This window comes from Zootoca vivipara, chromosome 5 (assembly GCF_965207765.1).
Source record: "Zootoca vivipara chromosome 5, rZooViv2.hap1.1, whole genome shotgun sequence".
Classification (NCBI taxonomy): domain Eukaryota; kingdom Metazoa; phylum Chordata; class Lepidosauria; order Squamata; family Lacertidae; genus Zootoca; species Zootoca vivipara.
The window spans coordinates 70045642-70064794 of NC_142588.1; the positions used below are offsets into that span (position 1 = coordinate 70045642).

The 19153-nt window shown below is 38.8% G+C and overlaps 1 protein-coding gene across 2 annotated transcripts in view; it reads left to right on the plus strand.

Moving 5' to 3' along the window:
- The window catches only part of RASA2 (RAS p21 protein activator 2), a 48194-nt gene that overhangs the window by 24710 nt on the left and 4331 nt on the right, over positions 1-19153 (plus strand). Inside the window, exons 10-23 of one of the 2 annotated variants that reach the window (XM_035132681.3) lie at positions 78-234; positions 793-941; positions 2276-2390; positions 3335-3409; positions 4778-4901; positions 6729-6835; positions 9847-9933; positions 10019-10096; positions 10827-10900; positions 12819-12925; positions 13480-13562; positions 15906-16114; positions 18071-18174; positions 18458-18647. In XM_035132681.3, the coding sequence (XP_034988572.1) occupies positions 78-234; positions 793-941; positions 2276-2390; positions 3335-3409; positions 4778-4901; positions 6729-6835; positions 9847-9933; positions 10019-10096; positions 10827-10900; positions 12819-12925; positions 13480-13562; positions 15906-16114; positions 18071-18174; positions 18458-18647 (1659 nt within the window). The remainder of the gene's footprint in view (positions 1-77; positions 235-792; positions 942-2275; positions 2391-3334; positions 3410-4777; positions 4902-6728; positions 6836-9846; positions 9934-10018; positions 10097-10826; positions 10901-12818; positions 12926-13479; positions 13563-15905; positions 16115-18070; positions 18175-18457; positions 18648-19153) is intronic. The other variant, XM_035132680.3, reaches the window with a different exon arrangement.

Genomic DNA, 19153 nt, shown 5'->3' on the forward strand with positions numbered 1-19153 from the left:
TTATTCTAGACCTAACTTTACTTGAACTATAAATAAAATGCAAAATGAATCTGTCACTTGGATTTTCTTTTTTTAAGGTACCTTCTACAGCCAAGAGACAATGGAAATAAGGCATCCAAAACTGATGATCATGGATCACTTAGACTGAATATATGTTATGCTGAAGACTATGTGCTTCCATCACATTACTATGCTTCCCTCAGAAACTTGCTGCTAAAGTCATCAGAAGTTGAGGTAACCTGCTTTGGGGACTGTTTAATAATTTAAGAGCAAGTTATACCATATCATATTTGCCTCTTGGCCAGTGTCACAATTCTACCTTGCATGGCTTTAAAAGGATACCCAGATTTGTCACTGCAGTCGTGTGTGTGTGTGTGTGTGTGTGTGAGAGAGAGAGAGAGAGAGAGAGAGAGAGAGAGAGAGAGAGAGAGAGAGAATACTGTTACTTATAAGTACTTATAATTATTTTACTTATACTACTATGTGTAGTTATGGGTAACACTGTTACTTTTTAAAAATAGTTAAATGCTCTTGTAGAGCAACCATGAGAGTATTTAACTATTTTTAAAAGCCACTCCCTGTATCATGAAAAGGTGGCATTTCAAAAGCTATTTGATGTGGCTGGCTTGAGAATTGCAGTTCAAAGAAAATGTTCTAGGCATGCATAATCCAGGGCGAATTTAGAACATTATAGGTCTACATTTTGGAATTGATTCAAATTCTGGTGGTTCTGTTGGCTTTCCATTTGGTATAACTGGTACTTATTTCAGTTATATTTTCCCCTTTTTATAGCCTATTTCTGCTTCTTCTGCTTACATTTTGGCTGAAATATGTCGAGATAAATATGATGCCATTTTGCCTCTTGTAAGGTTGTTGCTACATCATCATAAACTAGTACAATTTATCACTGCAGTGGCAGAGTTAGAATTGACGGATACCCAGTAAGTATTTCATTTTCCCTCTTTTCTCCCTCCTCCCAGTATTGGTGTCCATGAAAAGTGCATATTTCTGTAATTTTATGATGTTTTAAACTGTTTTAAATATTGTGTTTTAATTGTTGTAACCTGCCCCTGGGGCCTTGGGTGAAGGGCAGGTATAAATTGTAATAATAGTAAGCATGTAAAACTTGTAAAATTTGCTGCTTCAAACTACCTTAGCAAAAGGTATCAAACAAGTTGCTTGATGGTAATGCAAAATGCATGCTTGACAGGGGTCCACAAATGAAACCACCTCTGCTATACATCGGTCCCCAATATCCCAAGAAATTTTGTAAACCACCTTGAGGTTTTCTATACAGTATTCTATAATCAAGCAGTATAATTTTTATGAAATGAGTAAATTTAAATAAGAACTACAGTAGAACTAAACTGAACTAAAATTCTGGCAAGGTCCATTGATCTCCTGAACCTGAGGAAGGGCAGGGAGTGTCTGCCAGACACTGTTCCCCCTCACTGCCCTATCAGTGTAGAGCACTTGGGAACTTCTTGGAAGATCAGTATGGCCTCAAAAACAATATGTCACCCCTCTCCTGGTCTCAGGGTGAGCACAGATTTTACTGGTCACTAAGGTTAGCCATAATTTGTGGACCTCTTATAGTGGAACTCAGGTGGCAGACTAAACTTAGGTGTGTGTCTTTGTGATCCCATTACTGTGGATAACTTGCTGAACCTTCATTATTGACTAAATTGCTAGCTCTGCTTTGACTCTTTTTGAATAAATATCTAATGACACAGCACAACATTCTACTTGTAGATAGAACCAGAAGAAAGGACAGTTCGTCCTTTTGTCAAATAGGGATGTACTTATGTAAAGGAATCGACATTTTCAGATGTGTTTTTGAAGATAGGTTTAGGGATGTTTAGTTGACAGTTCACTACCAATACTACCAAACTGGTTGAAAAAGAGGTACCTAGGATGATAGGTTTGTGTCTTCTACATTTTAAAAGCTGTTCGCTTTAATCATTGAATATATCTTTCCTAGTCTTGATTTCTGTCAGTTGTGAATAGGATAGGTGTCTGCTTAGGGCAGATTTTTCTTTACAGCTCTATAAGGATGACTTAAAGTTTACAACTAGTTAGGCTTCCAGTAGGCATAGACACCTATTTAATCTTAGTTAGCTAAATATATTGCAGATATTGCAGATGTTTTAAACTCTGGTTTCTGAATACCATCTGTATATGAGCTAGATTGTCAGAAACTTTTCACAGAAAACGTAGGCTATGATTTATACATTCCTTCCATCTTGAATTCTTAATGATTCATATTGTTTTGCAGGGAAGCAAATACAATCTTCAGAGGGAATTCTTTAGCTACTCGATGCCTAGATGAAATGATGAAAATAGTGGGAAAGCACTACCTGAAAGTTACATTAAAACCAATTCTTGATGAGGTACTGTAACATGCATTAAGGTTTACAAAGCTGGTTGGTTAATTTTTATTTTTGTACTGCTTCCAGCTTTATTAACCAGTGACTCAGTGCAGAGTTGTTTCTTAGATATCAGCCAGTGCACAACAAAACTGCACTTTTTTTTTAACCAAGGACCACATAATACAGTTCCCGCTTGCCACAAAACATCTGCATGGCGGGTTATCGTGACTCTTGTAAAGTGTATAAGGGTTCCACTACACATATTATGGAAATTCTCTGCAGCTTCCAGACAAGTGTGGTGGCTTTCCATATGATTGTAATCTGCATGCTGTGTCCCTTAAATACATACAGTGTGCAGACATGTTTCTCAACAGCAAGAATACTACTGCTATAGGAATGAAGTTGCCTAAGACAACTCATACCTAAATGTACTGGAAGTGATCTCTTCAGTATCATCCATGTATGTGTACGTGCACCTGTGCCTATGTAGTGCTGATCCTATTCATATAAGTCAGCTACAGGAAGGAAACAGCTGATGTGTGTTCTTAACAGTTGATATACATAAAACTTCTTCATCTGGGCTAGCCTGAAATCCAATCTCCAGGATCATGAGGGGAGGGGGGTAATAAAACACTTATCCACAATGTTGCCATTAATTTACTAGATTGCTACTGTGGGTGCACCTTTTCAGCATATTAAGGAAGATTGGAAGAAAAGAAAATGAGGGAAATCAAGGTACCTTCCTCCTTGAGGATGCATGGTTTTGAGGTGTTAGTGCAGCCACTAGAAACTTAAACATGTAGTGGCCATTCTTTTTTCAAAAGTTTGCAGTATGCTTACAGGCAGCTTCTGGGGAACATTGATGGGTTTTGCCCATCTTCTTACCTCTGGCTCAGTAAAGGAGAACAGACCTGAATATTGCCCTGTCCTGATATAACTGACTAAAATTTTACTCCTGTTTTCAGATATGTGATAATCCCAAACCTTGTGAAATTGATCCTTTGAAACTGAAAGAAGCTGATAATGTTGAAATACACCAGGTGTGTTTAAGTGATTTTGTTCAGCTTATATTCAAGGACCTAGTGCAGAGGTGGGGAGCCTCAGGTCTGGCCCTGAGGCAGCACTCTTAAGCCTCTCTGTCTCAACCTCTGGACTCTTCTCTGCTACACCCCTATTGGCCCTTCTTTGTGCTCTTTGAGTGTTTTTGCCTGGCTGGAATGTGTTATTGAACTTCGATAATGCCTCTTGCTTTTCTTAATGGAGGACAGAGGTGTGTAAAACAGTCTGCTGTATAAAGGTAAAATTTACATTAATTGATTTGTCCATTTTTGCCTCCAGCATCTCCTACCACTGGCATATGAGACCTAGAAGGTTGCCAGAATTGCAGCCTTGGGCTGCAAAAGGTTCCCCACCCCTGAGCTAGTGTATAATCAATTTTTGGAGTGATAATTGTTAGCCATGCTAAATTTCAACATCAAGCAAAATTGCTTAGAATCTGAGTGTAATTCTTCCACTTGTGTTGGCTTCCAGTTACCAATGTTCTCTGTATAACTTCCATTATGTAGACTTCAGTATAAATAAGTACTACTGTAAATCAGTTGATAATTCAGTTAATAATACTGAACATGCACCTTCCATTGTTGGGATCAAAACCTGGACCCATGATGGTAGCCTTGAGAGTTGTTGCTATTAAGTATCAGGTTTCTCTTTGTTAAAATAAAAGTATTAGTGTGCTGCAATAAATATAGAATTTGTAAGCTACTTTGCACCATAAAATTGCTATGTTTCTAATTATTAACAGTATGTGTTGGTAGTGATATATGGACTGTCTTTTGGCTAGCTTGTACCATTGGCAGCAGTGAAAGTAGAAGATGTCAGTGCACTTTTCTATTGTGTAACTATGTATGCAGGTAACTCGCAAATTATGTGTGTTTTACATACATAATTTGAACTTTATGTGCTTGGCCGAAAAAAATAAATCAAAAGGGGTGGGCATCTGGCAGGGGGGGGGGACATAGGCAATCCCACCCATCATTGCACTCACCTTGGAGATCATGCAGAGGTAGAGTACAAGTTGCTGTGGGAGAGCGTGGGAGGGGAGAGAGCAAGACTGGCCTTGGAGAACGTGTGCTGTGCTTTTTATGGGGCATTTCCCAGTTTCTACAGGGTTATTTTGACTATACTCTATTTTGGCTTTACACTCTATATCTCCAGAATGTAATCCTCACATAAGATGCGAATAACCTGTACATATGCCAGTGTGTTCTATTGACCTTTAAAGCATATGATTTACATTTGTCTCTGTTCCCAAAAGATTGCCATTGTTATGTTAGAATTTTGTATTAGATTTTTCTTCGACAATAGAATAAAACAGTATGGATTTCTGAAATAATTTGTTTGCCTTCTAGGAAAATCTGCGCTTCTATGTTGACAAAGTATTCAGTACAGTTGTACAGTCAAGTATAAGTTGCCCTAAATTAATGTGTGATGTGTTCTGTTCTCTGAGGCGCTTGGCTGCTGAAAGATTTTCTAGTAAGTGTAATTTTTTAAATTAGAAACTTATGTAAGCCTTCTTGAAGTCCATAGAAGTGTTCTCAAAGAGTTGTCCAGTAGCATTCATAAGGAAACTGAAATGACTGAATTTGCAACTTACATTTTCAATAGACTTTAAAAATGTTTATTGTAAACATGATCTGCTTTCTGTAGGCTGTGTACAAAGCATATGTATTTATTACTATATACTATTTGGCATCAGCAGAACTGCATGCTTATTATACCAAAGCATCAGTATGAAAGGAGCACAAGATAAGAGACATATAAGAGAAAAATACAAACACAGATTGTGTTTTTAAATGTTGCATTAGACAACCTTTTGAAATAGACATGCATCTGTTAGTGTTACTTATTGGTTAAAATGTGTGAAGCTTTGAATAGCAAGTTGTTATACATATTCTGGGACGTGGGTGGCACTGTGGGTTAAACCACAGAGCCTAGGGCTTGCTGATCAGAAGGTCGGCGGTTCGAATCCCTGTGACGGGGTGAGCTCTCATTGCTCGGTCCCAGCTCCTGCCAACCTAGCAGGTCAAAAGCACGTCAAGTGCAAGTAGATAAATAGGTACCGCTACAGCGGGAAGGTAAACGGTGTTTCCATGTGCTGCTCTGGTTCGCCAGAAACGGCTTAGTCATGCTGGCCACATGACCTGGAAGCTGTACGCCGGCTCCCTCAGCCAATAATGTGAGATGAGCGCCGCAACCCCAGAGTCGGTCACGACTGGACCTAATGGTCAAGGGTCCCTTTACCTTTATACTTATTCTATATTGAACATACATATACTATACAACATCTCCCCCAACATAAAAATGGTGAAATAGCCTTCTTGGTATAGAGTAAAATATGTATTCTCAGAAAACTATTAGAATGTATAGTTTATCTGATATAAAATATAAATAGTGGCTTCAATTGTACATAATGATAAACGATGGTTTACATAAGGCAGGCATGTCCAACAGGTAGATCGTGCTCTACCGGCCGATCACTGGACGTCTGTGGTAGATCGTTGGTAGATCATTGGCTCCCCTCAAATAAGCTGAACAACTGTGGCTCCCCTAAAAAAAAGCTCAACATTTTACCTCCTCCCTGAAAAAACTCAACAACATTGACCTGAACCCTCCCAAAATGGACCTTCCTCCTTCCTAAAAAAAGCTAAACAACTTTGACCTGAACCCAAAAAAGGGGGTAGATCACTGCCAGTTTCCAACTCTGTGAGTAGATCACAGTCTCTTGGGAGTTGGCCACCCCTGACATAAGGGATGAGGAACCTGTTCGAATAAGTTGAGCTCCTAACTGTAAATGTCTCTTACCATTGGTCATACAGGCTGGGGCTGATTGATTTACATTAATGGGCCTTGCATTTATGAGCTCCCCATTCCCTTTTCTCCAGCAAAGCTGTGAAGCAAACCAAAGTCTTAATTATGGTTGAAGTAATCAAGCCAGCTTCAAATCCTGGCTTGTTTTCATAAAACATAGAGAAGAATTGGTATAGTTTTTAGTTCATACACAATAATAAGCCATTATTAACTGAAAACAGACTCAAACCCTTCCATTTCCTCTCTGTAGTGCTGGAGGAAGTGAGATAGTTTACGTACAACCATGTTACAGTTCTTATTTGTGCCCTATAACAAATGGCAAAAGCATCTTGCATCATAACCACACTTTCATTTCATCCTACTTGCTAGTTCTTTATTCTGCCAAAGAACAGTACTTCTTTTTCGAATGACATTATCCTGCTAAAGTTTTTCATTGTCTTCATTTCCTACCAACTTGTAATACATCTTACATTTCATGGTTTTTCTCTGCAGATGACCCTCATGTACAATATTCTGCAGTGAGCAGCTTTATATTTCTTCGTTTCTTTGCTGTAGCTGTAGTATCGCCTCATACTTTCCATTTACGACCTCATCATCCCGTAAGTTTTGATAATGTTCTGTCCAAACTCTCTAGGCAAGATTTGTTAGGAAGATAAGTATAGAAATAAGCCTAGCATTTGTAATGTGAATGGAGAGTTGAACTGTGAGTTTTAGGCCTCCTGGATATAATTTGTTTAAGTAAGCTCTAGATAACTACATAGTCTCCAAGTCCCCTACAGTTCTGAGCTATTACCATGCCTAAATATTAATAATAATAATTATTGGAAAATTGAAATGAGTAGGTGGCTGGCACCCTGATCACTTTTATGGTATATGGTTGCATTTTCTATTGACTTCAAAGTAATCTCAAACAGTGACAGAAAGCCCTAAAAGAGAGGTCTGGGTTATCTTGAAGGGGTGTATAGAAAGCTATATTGTTAACATTCTGGCAATATGTAGATAATGTTGTTCAGGATGTCAAATGGGACAGTTATAGCTTGGTATCATGTGCAACATTCTATGTAACTTTTCCTACAGAAGTGTTTTCAGTGTAGGAAGAGCATAGCATAGAAAGTGGCCCCAAAAGCACTGTGCACTGCTCATCTCAAAAAAGAAAATATTCCACAATAATAGCTTTCTTTTCTTGGGTTATTGATGTTCATTTATAGATTGTCTTATAAGAACTTAAAAATAGCCCTGCTGGATCAGGCCAAAGGCCCATCTAGATCAATGTTCTGTTCTCACAGTGACTAACCAGATGCATATGGGAAGCCCATGAAAACCCTTTTTCCCATTTGTGAGTCCCAGCAACAGTATTCAAAGGCATCAGTTTTGTTACATTGCTTATGAATTTTCCATAGTGGAGTGGACTACTTGGATCTAAGATGTTAAACATATGGAAAAGCTGTTATAAATCAATATACCCTTTATGGCCAGGGGTCGGCAAGGTTTACCTCACCTGGGCCGGTTCACTCCAGCGGAGATCCTTCCGTGGGCCAGATTGCACGCGTGCACGAGCGCGTGCACCTGCAATTTCCAGCAGATGCAATTTCCGGCCCCGCAGAAGCGAGTCCCCGCACTTTGCTGCACCAGTTTAGCACAGCACGCGGGGACTCACTAAGTGGGGGGCTTGATTCGGGGGCAGCTCGTGGGCTGGTTAAATGACCCCCGTGGGCCGCAGGTTGCCTATCTCTGCTTTATGGCAGTGTACTTCCTTAATTAGAGGGTACTGAATAGTGCTACTGTAGCTACTGTTCATGTAATCAGTTACCGGTATGTGTTTTCTGGAAAACTTTGAATTGGAAGTTTTTCCTATTCATGTTGCATAGGCTAACTTGCATCAGAAACATTTTCTGATGCTTCAGAGAGTGATCTAATTTATTGTGTTTGTTTCACTTGCAATTTAGTAAACAAAGCAAAAAAAGTTAACATTCCTCTCCCCCCCCCCCAATATGCCACCAACCATTTGACCACAAATATTTGAGGGGAGAAATTAAGGCACACTTAATATGTATTGTTATGTAGACATTTTTCTTGCAATACTTACAAAGATTTAAAGACAATGTTAGTGTTAATTACCTGCAAAACATTATTTACAACTTTGAACCTGCCAAGCTTGCCTAATACTGTGTTTGCAATTGGCATCCATTCAGTGTAACTAATGAACTTACGACACAAAACCTTTTTCCAAAACATTTTCTGCACCACTGCATATAGTTCCTGGTTCCATGTTCTTGGAGCAATGTCCTTTCTATGCTCCACACTTCTTACAAGCACACCATGTATCCACTGTACTCATTTTCGCCTGTCACTGCTCCCTCTCACTCATACCTCCTCTTAGGATTCTGATCCTTGTTAGCGAGAGAGGACAGACTTAATGTCATAGAAGTGGCACCACTGTGTCCTTAGGTAACTATGTGGTTTGGTGAGGTTAGAATACATTCCTTCATGTAGTATCCAGTCGTTATATTGGGGACCATATATCACAATTTCAGAAGGGGCATTAATAGAAATGTCAGATTTAATTCAAGATGCTATTCTGCTACAAAATAAATATTCAGCTAGTTACATGAATTGGAGCAAAACCATATTGCTCAGTCTCTGATTCAAATATTATGTTAGGGCATAGCCTTTAAATATTCAAATAAGTGAAATGTTTAAGTGTCAGATCATATTGGTCTGTGTATTGTAAAGTTAGCACAAATGTTTAACATCTTAAATATGGTTACTTATATAAAAGACTTAAAGGTTTTCTTGCAATGAACTGGTATATACATCTTTTAAATGCATTTTGATAAATAAATGAAGTAGGAATTTCTCTGTAAAAGCTTGGCTCCTTTTAAGCAATAAAGCTCTTTTTGTCTGGTGGAGACATATCAAACTGTAGAACCAGAATTTATAATGTAAGATGTTAAGGGGATTTCTGCTCACTTAAATAACACTCTCATTGCGCAGTAACGGAGGGGGGACATTTTCACCTGGTCCTCGCATCCTCCCAAACAAATCCACTCTGAATGATTGAAGACCTTCCAGAACAGTATGGGGGGTGCACAAGGAGGAGCTGCAGGAGCATTTGCAAAAATTATATCCTTCCCCCATGCTGTGCCACTTCTATTAATAAGGGCTTCTGCTTGTATCAAAGGCTCATGAAACTTTGTTGGAGTCTGTAAAGCACTGCTTCATGCTGTGTCCATCTTTGTGATGCTTATATGAAAGCTGCTATGTGGCGGCTGTGCAGTAAAATACTTGGTAGATGTTCTTTAATTGTAATACTATTATTTATTTAACAAGATTTATATACAATTTAATCAAGTTTCTAAGTGCTTTACATAAAATATGAATTAAAAATAATAGAATCAGATGTTAAAAACAAGGTGACCCAAGATTCAAAATGTAAATCAAATCAGTTTTTAAAAAATGTTTACATTATAAATTCGCATATTAAAATACATGTCACATGTGCATGTCTGGGTTGGCTTGCCTGGGGGGGGAGTTTTTAGCAGGGGGCTAAAACAATACTATGACACCAGTAAAATGGCAATTTTACCTGTTTCTTATATGTTTCTTTTAGGATGCACAGACATCTAGAACATTAACCCTTATATCAAAAGCCATTCAGACACTGGGGAGCTGGGGAAGTTTGTCCAAAAGCAAGCTAGTAAGTACCTGATGATTTATTCTTTTGTTTTGCTTCTGGTATCTCAATTGCTAAGGTTTACTCACTTCAATTTTCTCTCTTTTAGTCAAGCTTCAAGGAGACATTTATGTGTGAATTTTTCAAAATGTTTCAGGAAGAGGCATATATTGAAGCTGTCAAAAAGGTATTTTATATATTTACACATACCATTTTAGTTAAAGTATGCTTCCATTTTTTTCCTTGCATTCCTCCAAGGATGTCAGGAACTGTACTTGGAGGCTACCCCTTTTTATTCACACAACAGCACTGTGAGGTAGGTTAGATCAATAGATGGCCGAATCAGTTGCTCACAGCTGGGTAGTGGTTTGAACCCAGATCTTCCTGGTACAAGTCTAATCCTCTGTTTACTGCGCCATGCCACCCTTTACCCCTCACGTGCACACTTGTTTTGCTAAAGTACAATGGCAGAAATGTTTTTAAGATGCAATATTTTAGATCAAATGTGAAGGTAAAATGCAGAAACAACTTCTTAGAACTGTAAATTAACTTTGATTAGCTTAGACGTCATGTATATTGATTTTTTAAAAAGCTTTTACAAAATTTCTACAGTTAAGTGTGGAAAAAAATTCACATTATTTTAACATGGTCTCCATGTTCTACCGTACTTTCTTCTATTTGAAAGTAGAACTTAACTTAAAGAAAGATCAGTGAAAGCTTGGGGGGAAACGATATTATCTGTTGGGCCAGAGAGAAAAGCCGGAGGGGACTGTGCCTGCCTCCCAGAGTTCTTTTCTCCCCTCCCTCCGTCCATCAGCATCTGCCTCAAATTTCATGTATATTGATTTTTTAAACAGCTTCTACAGTTATGTATGGAAAACAATTCACATTATTTTAACATGTTCTCTATCTTTTAGTTTTTAGATGAGGTATCATCTACTGAAAGTAAAGAGCCAAGTGTCATGAGCGAGTCGATTCATCTAAAAGAAGGGTAACAGAAGTACAAAGTGCTGTATACTGACAAGTGTTTTGCTTGAATACATTATAAACTTCCCCTTTATACCATTATAAATATTTACATATTTTAATATATATGCTTACTATAATTCCATACCAGTGGGTAGAATTCAGTGTTGTGCTATGATGAACATTTTGTCTGCACAAGTATTTCAGCTTGCTAGACAGAACAGTCTCTCCTCCCTCTGCATGTTGTTCTGGGGTTCTCTTGACCCCATAACTAATTATGGGAGATGTGGGGAGAAGTGCAGGGGGAAGCACAGTGGTTTCATTAGATGAATCCTACCCTTAAACTCAAAATCTAGTGTCTTAAGATATCCTTGCATTACTTGTTATACAAAGGTTAAAGGTTTATAATTCAATGTAACATAAAACACCCTTTATTATTGGATATTGAAAGACCTCTTTATACTATCAGTCAAGGACTTCAGTTTTTATTTTAAAATATTCTGCTGTTGTCTCCCTTCCTTATTTAATATACCAGTTTCCATTAGTGCAAATCCCCACATTTTATCAGTTCATTCACTTGCAGTTGGTATCACGTGTAGTCTCATTTTATTTCTGTATATTATTCTTGCTGCTGTCAGCATAACCAAATAAATTATGTATGTTCTTTTTTCACCAATCATTAAATAAATAAGAAAAAACAGGATTTTTTTTCTTTTTATAGACTTTTTGGATTCTAAATTATATTCCTAATAGTTCTGGGTTTTTTTATTCAACTTTGTATCCTACTAAAGTCTCATATTCTACTATAAATTGTTCAATTTATGTCAAAGAAATGGTGGTCCACTTAGTGTTATAACTATATAACAGACTGAGGTTGAATCCTGACAAGACAGAAGTACTGTTTCGGGGGGACAGGGCACAGGCAGGTGTGTGGGACTCCATTCAGGACCAGGTCCACAGCCTGGGAGTCATTTTGGACTCACAGCTGTCCCCGGAGGCGCAGGCCAATTCTGTGTCCAGGGCAGATTCAAAGTGTTGCTGCTGACCTTTAAAGCCCTAAACGGCCTCGGCCCAGTATACCTGACGGAGCGTCTCCACCCCCATTGTTCAGCCCAGACACTGAGGTCCTCCTCTGAAGGTCTTCTGCTGGTTCTCTCACTGCGAGAAGCAAAGTTACAGGGAACCAGGCAAAGGGCCTTCTCAGTAGTGGCGCCCTCCCTGTGGAACACCCTCCCTGTCAAGGAGATAAAGAACTACATAACTTTTAGGAGACATCTGAAGGCAGCCCTGTATTGGGAAGTTTTTACTGTTTCATGTTTTATTATTTTGATACATGCTGCAAGCCACCCATAGAGGCTGGGGAGACCCTGGCAGTTGGGCGTGGTATAAATAACAAAATTATTTTTTATTATATTGCTTGTAAGGACATGCAGGTCCCCTTACCAAATACAATGCGTTCCCTGAAAATTGTTTGTTAGGTGAGCTTTTGTTAAAGGAGTCCACAATTTCCATTAATTCCTATGGGAACATTTCTAATTGGAGGATTTGTCCCAACTCTCTTCATGGTATCTTCTTGAAATTACTGCAGCCCACCAGTAAAAGACAGAAAAGGGAAAAAATTGATTAGTTCAGTCTCTCCTGCTCCCTGATTTGCTCAATTTCTCCTGCTCTCTGATTTGTCTGAGCTTGCTTCCTGCATGGTTTCTGCTCCCAAATGACTGCTGCCAACCACCAAAGCACAAACAAGTAAGGAAATTGGCAAACTTCGGATGTTTGGATATCTGAATCTGTGGAGTGGTTTGCGCATAATTGTTTGGATAGGTAATTTTTTGCACAATGAGCAGGCAGATTGAAGGACCTGTGTGTAAGTGCAACTGGGAACTCTGTTTATGGGGAGCATTTTGAAGGCTTCTGCTTAATAATCCTTTGTATTCTGTTCACAGGGAAATGTATAAAAGAGCACAAGGAAGAACACGTATTGGGAAAAAGAATTTCAAAAAGCGTTGGTTCTGTTTGACAGATAGAGAGCTCACTTATCATAAGCAACAAGGTATTAGTGCTGCTTATTTGCAACTTCAGCATTTTAAGTACAGAATGTGGTCTGTTTATAGTGCAGACTTCGTTCTTTTGTTATGGTAATTAAAGTTCATTGAATCGGAATCCTGTTTTTGTTCAAAGTTCTATGAAGTAGTAAAAATATGTTGTCTTCTATATTTTGAAGGTATTTTAAAATTCCAACTCCTATTTCCAAGCCCAGAAAAAAGAGGTGCCAGAACTCATCATGAACACCTCCCTTGTTCTCTTATGATGGCAATGGTGCCCTCCTGAGAGGTGCCGGAACAGCGTTCTTGTGAGTTCTGGCTGCAAAAAAGCCCTATCCAAGCCTGCTTACTTTCTTACCTAACAGAGGCACTTGCATATATGTGTTAGCCATAATAGAGTTGGCAGGCATATGGTTTTTCTACTGCACTTGCTCCATAGGAAATGAAAAATGGAATGCTAGAGTTCAATTCCAAATTCTACTAAGATTTTGTCTCCAGCATTATCCTAATCAATAGTTTTCTTTTCTAGTTTGTACCAATTTACTCATTCTTATTTACGCAGATAAAGATCCTATTTACACCATTCCAATCAAAAACATCCTTGCAGTGGAAAAGCTTGATGAGAATGCCTTTAACAGGAAAAACGTAAGCTGGATTTAGTTTTGAAATATTAGTTAAGAATACACTTAGTTTTTAAGCTAACTGCTCCACAGTACATAGTATCTCAGGCTTGTTTGTACCAGGGCATTTGTTCTTGGAAAATAACAGTATATAATTATTATATTTATTTGCAATGCCCTCATCTTTTTGAAACATTTAACAACCATATTGTAGATCAGGGCTGAGCAACCTAAGCTGGCTGCCAGGCCAAATTCTTATCTCCCCTATCTCTCATTGGCCAAATTTGAGAGCTGCGCAGAGCTGCCATCCTGTCAATTAAATGAAATAACAATGACATCAGATGATGATTGTGCAATGCTTTGACACCCTACTGATGAACAGACTCAAAATCATCCTCTTTCTGCTGATTGGGTGTGTGTGTAATGTCTAGCCTGCTTTCTGCAGGGATCAGCTGCATGATCAACTTTCTACAGAAGAATCCAGCTGTGGGGCAGCTGAACATAGTTTGAGGAAACTGGCCAAATTGGGACCCATACCAGGTCAAATTTAGCCTGGACAGGCCAGAGCTTCTCCATTCTTGTAAATGGAACTTAACATATAATTGAGGAAAATACCGTGAAAAGCATCCTGAGTTAATAGATTTAGGACAGGCTTCCTCAGCCTTGGCCCTCCAGATGTTTTTGGCCTACAACTCCCATGATCCCTAGCTAGCAGGACCAGTGGTCAGGGATGATGGGAATTGTAATCTCAAAACATCTGGAGAGCTGAGGTTGAGGAAGCCTGATTTAGGAGGTCTAAATAAGAAATAGTGGTTAAGATGTCTAAGCAGGCAATGTGCATCTACTAAAATATGAATTGAAACATATGTTATCCTGCAGTTGTTAATAACAACAACAACAACAACAACAACAACAAGAAGAACTGGCTGGGTTTCCCCAGCCACTCTGGGCGGCTTCCAACAGAACATTAAAATACAATAATCTATTACACATACTTAATAATTTATTTATTTATTTATTAAGTTAATAAATTAGGTAACTTAATTAATTATTACACTTACAGTTAACAAAATTTCTGCTCAAATGTCCACCAACTATACACACACATACATGTGGGGATGGATACATAAATCCATATCACTGCCTAGCCAATTGTCCTGGATTTATACTGGACAACACAGTTTGAGTACTTTCAGTTTAAGTACTCCACGGACCCATCTGGAACGGATTAATCCACTTTCCATTACTTTCAATGGGAAAGTTCGCTTCAGGTTAAGTTCGCTTCAGGTTAAGTACGCTTCAGGTTAAGTACAGACTTCCGGAACCAATTGTGTACTTAAACCGAGGTACCACTGTAGTTGAAAAACATTACCCACAAATACTTCGTTCATATATGCAGTCAATACATTACAACTTAACAATGTCCTCATATATCAAAAGAGTTACCTTATCTGCTGATAACTTGATACTTCATCAGTAAAACGTATATGCAAATATCATACAACAATTGCAGGGAAATTAATACAGGCAATGACCATTTTACTCTTGTCCAATATGTGCACAACCACACAAGCATACCCACAACCTGGAAGAGGCCGGAAAGGTGAGTGGGGGTCAGGAATGTAACCCCCACTCAAAATGGTTTTTGCCTGTATAGTAAAAAGTGACCAGTTTATACATTATTGGAGGACTGTATGATTATATATATATATATATATATATATATATATATATATATATGCGATCCAACCAATGTCATCCTTAAGCCTACAGGGCATTAATAAACACAATGCAAGTTCAATTTGGGGTGCACTTTCTTTCATGTTAAGGTTTTTGGTTGAGAATACTGCTTTGATTCTTCCTATTAATAATTATTTTCCAGAAGGAGCTGCTGCTTGAAATATAAGGGGCAGGATCCAGCATAATGTTAGCACAAGAAGCAGGAGAGTTGCTGTTGTGCAAGCCATTTTGTTGTGAAAGTAGGGTATATGATACGTTAATTCTGTTCAAGCTCTTCTGCCCACCCAAGGCGCCTGTTAGATCCAGCTTTTGCAGTACATGAGGAAGGGGGCTTCTGCTAGTCACATGACTGTTGTGCTAGCAGCTGCCACTGTTGAGTCTGTTTCTTGGTTTATGATGTAAGATGGGATGGACAAGGAGGTCATGATAAGTAACAATGTGGCTGCCCAGAGAACTAAGCTGATGAAGGGTGTAGGATTGCAGGCCTGCTACTAAGCAATAAAATAGAAAATTCACAAAGTTGCTAAATAAAACAGCAAATGAAGAGAATTTTGTGCTGCTTGTTGTCATTTGAAGTCCTGTGAATAAACTGGGGGTTACTGAATAAAAAGGATACTTTCTTTCTCAGATGTTTCAAGTGATACATGCTGAAAAGCCACTCTACGTGCAAGCAAATAATTGTGTGGAGGCTAGTGAGTGGATAGAAGCTCTCTGTAGGAAGAGCAGATACAACGAAAGCAGATTGAGTGTTTATCATCCGTCTGCTTTTCTGAATGGAAACTGGCTTTGCTGTAAGGCTACATCAGAGAACACAGAAGGTTGCACACCATGCACTGTGTAAGTAACATCTGCAAAGAAAGATGTATACATGTTTGGAAATAGAAATAAGATTGGTCTCTGCCTGCTTTTGCTGGAATTTCAGTCAGTCCCTGGCATGTTTGTTGCCCAAAGGGGCATAAAGGCAGAATAGTGTGCGTATGTTTAAGGCCGCTTGTCATAATTCTTGATTGGAAATCATTAGAACATGACACTAGAGTTAAACACCCACTACCTATCAGATCTGGTTACCCAAACTGCATGGGTCATAGTCCCTATGATGTATGAATTGCTCTTGGGGCTTCCATTTGGGAATAGTAACTTGTAACCATCAAACACCCAGCATTTTCCTTGCCAGCAGCAGGGAGCTTGAAACACTGTTGCCATTTTTTAGAGTAGCCCTATGAATACAAAGGAAAAGGTTTCTTCTCCTCATTTCAGATGATTACCTGTACAAGTACAGTTGTACTTTGGGTCCCAAATGCCTTGGTACTCGGACATTTTGGCTCCCGAACGCCGTAAACCCGGAAGTGAGTGTTGCGATTTGCAAATGTTCTTTGGAACCTGAACTTCCGATGGGGCTTCCGCGGCTTCTGATTGGCTGCACAAGCTTTCTGCAGCCAATCAGAAGCCACGCTTTGGTTTCCGAACATTTTGGAAGTTGAACAGACTTTCGGAACGGATTACGTTCGACTTCCAAGGTACAGCTGTAATCTGATATAGCTGCTGCAGCACATCAATCTCTCCCTTGATTCCTGCTAATCTGGAAGACATTTGAAGGCTGATTTTGGATCTTAAACCATAGAATGAAGCTGCATTAACAAGCAGAAGTGAGCCTTGGACTTACACACTCCCCTTTCCCCTCTTCTCCAGCATAGCTCCAAAGAGGAGATTGGAAACACCCACTTCTTGTTTTAAACTAAAAGTAGCTTCCCGTCTTCTGATGTAACAATAAACTCTTGTAACTTTAAAAGAGGGAGTGTGGGTGCTTCTTGTCTCCTTGTGGCCACACTGTCGAAAAAGAAAGGAGCATGCAGAAGTGAAGCATGCTCACATAGTGTTATGGTTCAGATTAACAAAAGTTCCAAAACAGGCAATAAGCAGCTGGAATCCTTTCTCAGTTTTGCTTATTGTCTCCCAGAAACACCCCAAGTTTTTCTGCATGCTGGTTGCTTCAGCCTTTCATGTTGGAAATCTTGACCGCATGTGTATACAAATTTGATGAATTGCTTGATTCATTAATTTCAACTGTTAATTGGCCTGAGATTATTTTTTTTAGGCAGCTGGCCTGGTCTTAAGGTGTTCTTAATTTACAAATAACTACTACTACTAGGGCCTAAGCATAAGAGTGGGGAGAAAGGGTACTCTTTACCAGAGTCCAGACACCCATGAGGTCCAGGCTACAACCTCCTTACCATGAAGAGTGGGAGGGAAGTGAGGCTACGTTGTAGATAATCCTTGTGAATATATATGAAAAGTTATTTTTCTGCATCCGCCTACCTATTAATGAGATTTGCTGTAGTCAATCAGAAGCAGTGTTAGAACAGTGAGTTTCTTGCCCAGGCCTTCTCTAGAACACAACTGAGAGTATCGACCTGTGCAGTTAACCTAGGATTTGTAGCTAGAGAGATGTGTGCTTCCTATATGATACCGTATTTTTCCGTGTATAAGACTAGGTTTTTTCCCTAAAAAATAATGTCCAAAATTTGGGGGCGTCTTATACACAGATAGCTCCCCCCTCCATTTTCTTAAATCGGAGTCTTCCAAAATAGTCTTGTACATGGGGGCGTCTTATAGACAGAAAAATATTCCAGTCCTTGAGTTCACAGATAGCAGGTGGAAGGAACAGGCAACATTGTAATCGGGAAAATTGATACCATTGATGGTGCGAGCCAGATGCATGTGTTAAACTGCTTTAGATAACATACAGTGAAGGGTGGAGATATATGTATATAGTTTATAAACTTTTAATTGCAGAGGTGTGCCTAATGACATCCAAATAGAGATTGATGGGGATCGAGAAGCGGAGAGAATCTATTCCCTTTTTGCTATCAACATGCCAAAGCTGCAAAAGATGGAAGGTACAGATATACTAATTCAAGTAGTGCTGACTTCTTAGAAATAGTAGTGTTGGAGGAAAAAAACATTATTTAGTAAATTGTTAAGTTTATGAGAATTGGTTATAGAACAAGTGGCAAATAGATTCCTTTTGTGTCCCGTAAAGTAGGTTTTTTTCTTCTTATTATTTTTTAAACATTTTCTGTTACATACACATCTGCTTCTGAACATGTAGAAGAATACAGGTTTTGTTAAATAAAAATTAAGGCCTCCCTAATACTGTTGCTTGTACGTACTTATTTTTAGAGGCTTGTGGAAGTATAGCAGTCTATCAAGGTCCGCGGAAGGAACCGGATGACTATTCTAATTTCAAAATTGAGGACTCAGTAGCAACTTTTCAAACACTTCAGCAAATAATATCTGTTGTAGAAAAGTTGGATGAGCATCATGACAGACATGGGAAGAAAAGATCATCTAGTGCTAAATATGGCAGTGAGTAAGTATTGTAGGTACTTCTATCTTTAGGGTTGATCTGTCACCTGACAAACCAAATGTACTCTGAATTATCACCCAACTTTTTTTCTCAAGGTAAACCATGCAAATTAGCTCTGCTTCTGAGAAATAGTTGGCTCCATATCTCCATCTCCATATTTAGCATAGATAAGCTGCATGAATTATGCTATTCTTTGTTACTGTTTCTTATAGAAACAGTAAAATGTGGACTGGCCAAGGTAATTGTTAGGTAGATTTGTAGCTGGCTTGCTGACCAAACCACAGTTCCTCATCATCCTGGAAAAAAGTGACAAGTGGAATGCTGAAGGGTTCCATCCTGGGCCTGTTGTTGTTCACCATCTTTTTAAATGACTTGGATAAAGGAATTCATGGGATGCTCATCAGATTTGCTGAAGACACCAAACTGGGAGGGGTAGCTAATGCCACATAAGACCAAATCAGGATTCAATATGACCTTAACAGATTGGAGAACTGAGCCAAAACTAACAA